Genomic DNA, 9588 nt, shown 5'->3' with positions numbered 1-9588 from the left:
GTTTAGTTTATTGATTTAAATTTTTAATTTGAATTAAGATGTGATATTATGTGAAAGTTTTTTATTGTAGTAAAAAAATTAAATTTAATTATTTTTTAAAATTTTTTACTATAATAAAATTCAAATTGATAAAATAAATAGGGTCATAGTTTATTACATGCTCCGTGTTTATTTGATATCTTGGTGGCAGTTATGATTTAGAGCTTTGTACATGAAAGAGGAAAAAAAATACCTTCAAATTATTCATTGGCACTTTTTTCAAGAAAAAAAAGTACTTTCACCTTATAAACTTATATAGGGTATGTAATTTTGAAAACAAAAACTTATATAGGGCATGTAATTTTGAAAACAAAAGCACGTGCTCTACTTACTAGTATAGATAAGCAGCAGGCAATGGTTAACTAACCTGCTACCTTCTTTTTTTTTCCCTCTTCTTTTTCTACTATTGGCAGCTTCTGCCATATGTCGGCCAATTCCGCAAGTTTTGTATGCAGTGATAGAGTATGTGGCAGTGGCATCATGTGGATGTCTTATAAGATAATGTTCATTTTATCGATTCGAATTTTATTACAGTAAAAAAATTTTAAAAATAATTATATTTTATTTTTTTTTATAATAAAATTTTTTTATATAAAATTACATCTCAACTCAATTAAAAACTTAAATTAACGAACTAAATATGTCATAAATCTATAAGACCAGATACTGCATTGTTCTACAGCCTTCTTCTTTTCATTTCTTTATTAATTAGAATATCAGCTCAAATTGCACTTTGAAGAATTTTTTATTTTTTTCACAAAAGGCAAAGTATTATAAAATTACAAAAAACTATTTTTATTAATTTAGTGGTCAATCAGTGATTGATTTAATTGATTATAACTGATTGATTTAACCATTAATCACGGATTGACTTAATGGTCTATTAATGATTAACGATCTATCAATGATTGATTTTAATTTATCATTGATTAACTCACTGATTTTTCATTATTAATTAATATTAGTTAAAAATTAATAAAAATTAATTAATAATTAATCAATTTCAATTAACAAATTATAAGTTTATTAATGATGAACCATAAATAAATTAATAATAAATTAGTTAATCACTAATTGACTGTGGGTCAATCATTAATTAATTATTGTCAATAACTGATTAACCGTAAGTCAGTCATGATTGACTCCTGTAAACAAAATGATTATTTTTGTAAAATAAAAAAATTCGGCCATAATAAAAAAAGTTGTAAAAAGGTCATTTAACTAATTTTTCCTCATTAATTTTTCCCTTTATCTCCTTTTTTGTCGTCCTCTTCTTTTTTACCTTGTGTTCTCCTACCTTTTTCAAATTTTTGCATTGCAAACCGGCGTGTGACGAAAATCAAACTCCTCAAGTCAAATCTTGGCTGACTAATTCGGATTTTCAAAGAATTTCTTAAAAATTGGCAACTAACGAATTAAGGGTTATTTGGAAAAAAAAATAGCACTGATTAAAAAAATTGTCTTACAACTAACACAATTTTACTTTTCATATTTTTATTTTTAACAATGCCACATCAGTAATTGAGGAGCCTACGAAGTTAAATTGTCAAAATTATTCTTAATAAAATATAATATCAGCTTTCAGCTTTCCTTTTTAATTTTTCTCTCTTCATTTGAACTCTTACATTTTTCTCTCCCTTTGTTTTTCTATTTTCATTTGAACTCCCACATTTTCTCTCCCTTTCTTTCTTTCTCATTTCTCTCTTCATTTGAAAAAGTTACAAATATCTCCTCAATTTCTCTTTTGATTTGAACTCACACCTTTTTTTTCTCTCTTTTTATCTCTTCATTTGAGCTCTCACTTTTTCTTTCTCCTTCTCTTTCTTTTTCCTCTCTATCTCTCTCTCCCATTCTCCTCATATAAACAAGTTGCAAATATTTTCTAGAGGCATTTAATCCCAATTTGTATCTAATACATGACACAACCTCGTTGATGAGTGTTAATAAAGAGCACTTCAACTTCTTTTTTCTTTTCCAAATCTAAGGTAAGAAATTTTAAAAAAATAAAAAAACAAAACCGACTAGGTTATGTTTTTAGGGAACTAATTGGTCAAATTTGTATTTAATTTGAATAATAAGTGGAATATTAGTTTGATTTATTTTGTGAGCATCATAATGTTCGTAAAATGATCATTTTCATTTTTTAGGTAGTCATTACGATAAATACCAATGGTAATTGTCGTTGTGACTTATATAGTATTTATCATATTTAGTAGTGGTTATAATAGTGATTACTGACATCATATAGTAAACTTCTTATCTTATGAGTGGGAATTTGATGCTGAATTTACTTTTAAATTAGTTAGATTTGCTCTGTGAGCATCATAATGTTGACAAAATGTTTTGCTCGGGACTCGACCCTGGGGAAGTGGTCTCGGAGCATGCCTAACTGCTCCGAGGCTAGCTGCTGACATCTCTTGGAAGCAAAGTGCACTGCTCCGAAGTCGACGTTAGACGAATGCTCTCAGAGTAAATTTTAACTTCAACAACGTATGCAAACACAAAATGCAATGAGATTCGTTTCAACAATGACGAGTTCTAATCTCCAATGCAGAATAAACAATATCTCCAAAGAATGTGTGATCTCCAACACGGAAAATCATCATTCTCATACAAAAGCAAACAACACAATGCATCCATTATGAAGAAAACTCACACAAGCTTGAAAACTCAAGAACACAAGTGTAAGGAAGGAATTTTTCCAAACGAAGTCAAGCAATCATTGATTATGGTTCTACTATGAGAGGGATTCAAGCACACAATCCAAGAATAAAACACAAAGAAACCACCACGGGAGTTCAGCCATGCCCTAGAACAACAACCAAAAAAAAAAAAAAAGGATTTTTCCTCTCTCTCAATGTGTATAATCTCGGCCATGAAAAAACAAGTTGCAAAAATCACAGATTTTCCAAGCCATTATCATCATCATCAACAAAATTAGAAAGAAAAAGAGAATGACAGCTTACTATGAACAAAAATGGAGGAAAGTGAGTTTCTCTCTCCAAGCACAAAACCGGCCGTTCTTTTTCCTCGAAAATCGACGAGTTTCACCCAAAATCCAGCGAAGGAAAGTGATTTTCCAGCGAAATTGGAAAAAACTGGTATGAGTTTTCATTTTTCACGCAAATTCCCCACTTTTTTCCGACTTTCCTTGATTTATCTTTCTTGTTCTTTGTTTTACTCTCAATTGTGTGAAGAAATAACTTGTTGGGGTGGGTTTCTTTTAGGACGCGTTTGGTAACATTTTTAAAATGATTTTGTATGCAGTACAAAAATAAAAATGAGATGGTTTTGAGAATTATTCTAGGCCGATTTTGAAATTGCGTTTAGTTAATTTTTTAAATAATTATTTTGAGTATAATAAAAAGGTAAAATCGTATTTGGTTAAAATTATTAATTAATATATTATAACATTGTTGATAAGTACTAGAAAATAAAAACGGAAAAAGAGAGATAACTTTGAATCGTTTTCTATCGTATTGAAACAAAAAACAATTAATAAAAAAAAATAAAAAGGTTATTCAATCAACTTTCTCCGTGTCTCTAGTTTCATCAAGCTGGAATCATGACTTTTAATATATACTTGACTAAACCCCACATATTGTTTGAAAAAAAAAAAGAAGAAAAAAAAAAAACCCCCACATATTGAGTCCATATTTGATCCCAATATTATATACGAAAAAAATGTCAGTGACTCAGTGTAGGTAATATACTAGTGTTGATAATGAAATTAGATATTATAAGCTGCATAAAATACTTTTTTTAAGCCAAAAAAAAACGGAAAATAATTTCTTCAATTTTCTGCGTTGATAGGTGTCCAAATACGATTGGTTTTTTGTTTTCCACTTCAACCTTAGGGGCTAAATGCTAATGAAGGTGAATTGGTCTTGATCCACTTCTCCCACTAATAAAAGTCTTGCAGATAAATGTACAATATAATAGCCCTGCTAAATATATTCAAAGATATATGTGCCTCTGCCCACTACAAGCATGAAGCACATTCAAGAAGAGTTCTCGAATAAGAAATGCATGGCAACAGTCGTTTAACATGACCAAGTAAGTTTAAAGCCATAAAATAATACTTTTAATTAAAATAAAATAATTCAAAGTTAAGCAATTAATTTAAGGGATTAAAGTAGAGTAATTATGGCAATACACATTAAGAAAGAGAAAAATAATTATAAAATGACACAAACAAGCTACAAAATGTTAAATTTTCATTAAACAAGTGTAACACATAACCGTAATAACATGATACAGCCAGTTTACCGAATAATTTTTCCCACATAATTTTCAAATGGTTAACCCCCTTTTATTAGTACTTCGGAGAGAGGCTAGCTCCAAATTTCTTGTTATATATACTAGTTATGTGGATTTGTATTAAGACTAGACTTCGGTCGAGAACGTTAAATCTGTGTTAAAGTGTGATAAATATTGTGTGGTGTAAATAAGTAATACATGATGAACACTTGTATTTTATATCTATATTTGACATGTGGACACAGTTCTGTACGTCTTATGAGTCAAATTAAAATTAAGATTTTGATTCAAAAATTTCTTATATAAGCAGAAACCCTATATTCCAGAAACTTGTCAAAATTGTCACTAACCTCGATTTTGGGTTGTGAAACCACCGGTGGTCCACCATGGTCAATTTGTTACGAAGAAATCAAAAGGAACATATTTATTGGCAACGACTAGTGAAATCCCAAAGTAAAGTGTTTGAAATGAGTTACATTAGAAAATGAAATAGCTAGTTAGAGTACGAATGACAGAACCATCATCTTCTCTAGTTATTTATTTATATGTTAATTTAATTATACTAGACAAACTTTTTTCAGGCCATACTTGCCAATTTCTTCTCAAACATTTACGATTTTTTTCATTTTTTTTTTCCAAATAAACTAGCGAGAATATACTACTAGTGTACACTAAGATGATGATGTGACGTTGCATGTTGAGATGAAAATAATATTAAAATTTTATATTCTATCGTCTTATTAAATGTTATATTATATGAAATCTCAATATGAATTTTTTATATTCTATCGTCTTATTAAATGTTATATATATTATATGGTTTTAGTGAGCATTGAGCATGGATTCGAACACGTCATTAAATCTTATAATTTTCTTTTCAAGTCATTTATCGATTTACATGACCTTACTTTTAATTTCATGTTTGACCCTAAAAATGTGCGAATTAGAAAATTCTTATTTCACACAACATTGTAATCTTTTGTTATCTTTCCAATGACACTTTACTCGCTCAATTCTGATATTGGAGTAAAACGTTATGGCCAAAATACTAATCAGTCTGAAACGTTCGGACGGTACTGTGTTCATACGCGAAAACTTGTGAAAACAAAAGAAAATTGGCCAAAACTTAAAAATAAAAAAAATACAAAACTTTTTGCGGTCCCACAATGTTTAGGAACGAATTTTAGTCCTCATAGGGCTTAAACCGACCTAACCAAGCCTATAAATATATGTTTTAACCCTCATGTAAGTGATTCTCATTTTAGCCACCTTAAAACACTCTCTCTCTTGCTTTCTCTCCAAGCTGTATCTCGTGTTGATGAATTGAATGATTCTCATGTTATATAATTATTGGTGATGATATGTTTATGATAATTAGATTTATTTGGATTAAATTGCATAAATTGAATTATATGATTATGTAAATTATGATTCTTATGCAACATTAGATCAACCAATTAAACTTTTCATGACAGTATAATTTGTAGGGATTGCTTTTTATATATTTAATTCCATGTTTGTGTTTAATGCTTCTTCAAAATCCTAAGCTTTATAATATGAGTGTGTAAATTATATATTATGAGTATATTTTAGTATGATTGTTAATCATGTTAATCATTAATCTACGTTTTAATTGAAATTTTATTGAGTTTGGGATTAATTATTAAGCATTTGAGCTTTATGTCATGTTTTCATGCAAACACCCTGAGAGATTTTAACAACTGATAGATTTATACTCTCTGTTATTATCTTTTTTATATTATTTTTCTTAAATAGTAGGCATCTTAAGCTTCGTTTTGATATATGAACTACTGAAAATGGAGATCTGTAACCTAAAATAGAAATTAATAAGACAAATGTAATAAATTAAGTAGTTGACAAAAAAATTATGGTAATTGATGAGATTTGATTATTATTACGTTATCCGATCATATTTTTATATTTTATAAGTAACTACCAATAGAAATATATATAAATATTGAAAATTGTAACCATGCCATCAAATTTCAATATATATTAGTTTTTAAGAGAGTACTATTATAATGTGAATCGAGTAAAACAAAATGTGATATTATAGAAAGCGAAAAGAAGACTAATTAAAAAGATGATTAGGTTTATATATGTTGATTCAGCGAAAGCCTAACAAAAGCACTAAATTCGTGTAGACTATAGGGAATATAAAAAATGTTAAGATTAGGTGTTCATAAAGCATGCCAATATTATCTTTTGAAAACACATATATAAGAAATGAATTATTAACTCTCAAATCAATAATTGCACCAGCCATAGGAACAAGCAATACATCAACTGCCTTTATGACCACCACTATTATGCGTCAAAAGTACCAAATGTCACACTGAAAGAGGAACAAACATGCACCAAGCTTCTTTAACAAAAGCGGTGGCCCTTTTTTAGCGAAAGCGGCGGGAACAGAGAGAGAGAGAGCATTGGTAATGTATATAGTTGTACTAACCAAGCATCTTTCTCGTGGTGATTGCTCTAATTTCTTTCCCTTTTGAAATTCGTTTCCTTTTTTGCCTCTTTTGGTAAAAGTACGCTATTTCATTCTGAGTTTAGTAAAGCATATCTCTTAATACACTAATTTTAGTATCTTATTAGTTTTTGTTTTTTTTTTTTTTTTCTTTCAAGAATAGTTCTAATTTCATATATATTACTCATGTTGATCAAGGCCTAAGCTCCAAACAAATGGTAATTAAATTCAGGAAATAGATAGAGATCATAGAATTAATACGAAGAATGAGCATGTTAATACAAACATTTAATGGACGTAATCCCCATGCATACCCTACTGGGCAGAATTATTTTTCTACCCCTGAAAAACACGAACTCTCCGATATCTCTGTAAAATCTAAATCTGACAGCACAGAGTCAGACAATTTAAATTTAAATCTGTGTGTTTAAATCATTGTCGGCTTGTCCGATAGAAACTCAGATGAGACATTCAGTTTTTTCGAGGCAACGGAAAATATCAGTGACCAAGTTATTGAACCTTCAGGTATTCAAACAAGGAGGGTGCAAGTACAATGTCATCGAATTCTAAATAGACAAAAATTGTTGCTTCGGACTCTGAGAAAAGTTGGTAGATCTTGATATTTTGAGGAAAAAAATTAAACAATCTGAAAGAAAAAAAGTCCACCCACAAACTTTAAGCTTGCAGGAGTAAAGGGTCTTAAAGGTTGCGTTTTTGTTCTTTTATTTTTATTTTTGCTAATTTAGTTTTTTGTGTTTCGTTATCATTCTTAAATTTCTTTTATATTTTAGTTCTGTAAGATTTGTTTCCTTTTTAATAAAGCTTTATTTTATTGAAGAAAAAGTATTATTACTTTTATATATATTCTCAGTTAGATGAAGATCTAATTACTACTAGATACCAACTTAAATATATTTGTTTTCTTTGCTGTTAAACGTATCTGAATCCATGCAAGAAATCCCTTATTAGTAGTACTTCAATAAAACATTATTATAGGCAAAAAAAAAAAAAAAATCTCAGCACACATTCAATATACCATGATACACATTCCTTTATTAGTATAACTTCCAAGGCATGCTAAATTGCAAATCCTTCTATATCTCCGAATAGCTACAGGGCGGCAGCGGAGACCCGCACAAGCAACGGTTATGGAAGTAGGCGGTGTAGTCGAACCTCTGCAAGTTCCCGCCGACCGGAATCTTCCCGCAAAGCCTGTTGTAACTCACATTGAAGAGGTTCAATTTCAGCTCCGTCAGCTCCGCCGGAAGACTTCCAGTCATTTTGTTGTGGTTGAGATCCAAAGAAACCAACGTCCTGGGAAATTTCACGGACGTCAAATCGAAGCTGAACGAGTTCCTTGAAAGGTCTATGAGCAGCAACCTCTTGTTCTCCCCGAACAGCGGCGAGGGGTCGCCGGTGAGCTTGTTCCTCGAGAGATCTATGTAACTGAAATCCTTCTTCGCCATCGAGGTGGGAATTGGCCCGGAGAGCTTGTTGTGCGACATGTAGAGGTAAAAATCACTCATCTAGGAGCGGAGGTAGAAAAATAAGTGAGAAGGAACAGATATAATTTTAAATTTTAAAAAGTCGAGGGGACAAACTATAAATTTTAATAAAATACGCATATAAAAGAAAAAAAATTAGGAGGGGCGGCCGCATAGCTAGGGCAAGGTAAGTCTACCCTCTATCTACCTGAAACTCTCCGAATGAGTCTGGGATTGGCCCGACAATTTCGTTCCGGTCTAGGCGCAAACCGCCAAGGCTCGGAAGCCAACCGATAGAGCTCGGGATTGTACCGGTAATTTTATTGTAAGAAAAGTCTATGAACTCAAGGCTCTTGATGTTACCGATGCCGGCGGGGATGGGGCCGGAGATGCCCGTCCAGGTTATCTGGAGGAACCGGAGCATGGTGAGTTTTTCGATGGAGGTCGGGATCGATCCGATGAGGTTACCGTACTTGTGGAAGAGAATGTTTTGGAGGTACGGGAGGTCGCCGATCTCGGCGGGGATCGGTCCGGCGAGGTCGCCGTAGCTGAAGCTGATGGAGATGATCCGGTTGTAAACATTGTCGCACAAGACATTGGTCCAGTCGCAGCAGTCGGTGTTTGGGTCCCACGAGACAAGGATGTAGGGATAGTTGAATGCTCTCTTGATTTTGAGAAGGGCTTCCTTGTCAAGTGGGTGGCAGCGCTCGGAGAGGGAAGCGTGAAGAATGGTGGAAAATAGGAGGGCGAGGTAGATAATACTAATTCTGGTCACCATATTTAATTTCTAGTGTTTTCTGATGGGTGTGTGTAAAATATTTGCATGAATGATTGGATTTTTAGCTAGGGTTCCTGAATCCTGCCCATGTCAACTTCAAATGAATAGTCGATATATATAACACAAAAGAAAAAAATTATTATTATTATTATTTTGCTTGATACTACTAATCATTATGTTTACGTTACGTGGAAGAAAAAAAAAAGATGTGCCTTAAATATATAACATACTACTATTATTGGTGTTTCTGCTTTGATTTTATTGTCATGTGATCCATGAGCTGCTAGAGTAGTACAAAATAATGAAAAAGGAGATGACTATATAGGGTCCATGTTATTATTTTGAGTCAAATTGTTAAAAGTCAATTGAACTGTCTTCTCTTTTTAAAACCGGCCTTGTGTTCAAAATTGTACTAAATTTAGGTTTTAAACTACAAAGATTCATCAAAATCAGTACATGTATATGTTAAATAAATAAAACAGAAATCATTAAATATCAGTAGCTTAGAACTTGTTTTAAAGAACTTTTTTTTTTAA

The 9588-nt window shown here is 31.5% G+C and overlaps 1 protein-coding gene across 1 annotated transcript; it reads right to left on the bottom strand.

The window, feature by feature from the left end:
• Window positions 1-7757: 7757 nt before the first annotated feature.
• LOC21410665 (polygalacturonase inhibitor) lies at window positions 7758-9128 on the bottom strand. The gene is made up of 2 exons (XM_010113105.2): window positions 8483-9128; window positions 7758-8316 (listed from the first exon to the last, which is right to left on the bottom strand). The coding sequence occupies exons 1-2, from the start codon at window positions 9050-9052 to the stop codon at window positions 7885-7887; spliced, it is 1002 nt and encodes a 333-aa protein (XP_010111407.1). The 5' UTR covers window positions 9053-9128; the 3' UTR covers window positions 7758-7884.
• Between the last annotated feature and the right edge of the window lie 460 nt (window positions 9129-9588).

Source organism: Morus notabilis, unplaced genomic scaffold (genome assembly GCF_000414095.1).
Source record: "Morus notabilis unplaced genomic scaffold, ASM41409v2 Scaffold78, whole genome shotgun sequence".
NCBI classification, from domain to species: domain Eukaryota; kingdom Viridiplantae; phylum Streptophyta; class Magnoliopsida; order Rosales; family Moraceae; genus Morus; species Morus notabilis.
The sequence above is the reverse complement of the archived record's forward strand: the minus strand, read 5'-3'. Positions and strand labels throughout refer to the sequence as shown.

Coding starts and splice junctions, on each gene's coding strand:
- LOC21410665 (XM_010113105.2), bottom strand. CDS start 9,052: ATGGTGACCAGAATTAGTATTATCTACCTCGCCCTCCTATTTTCCACC. Junction 8,317..8,482: donor ACTCATTCGGAGAGTTTCAG/GTAGATAGAGGG, acceptor CTCCGCTCCTAG/ATGAGTGATTTTTACCTCTA.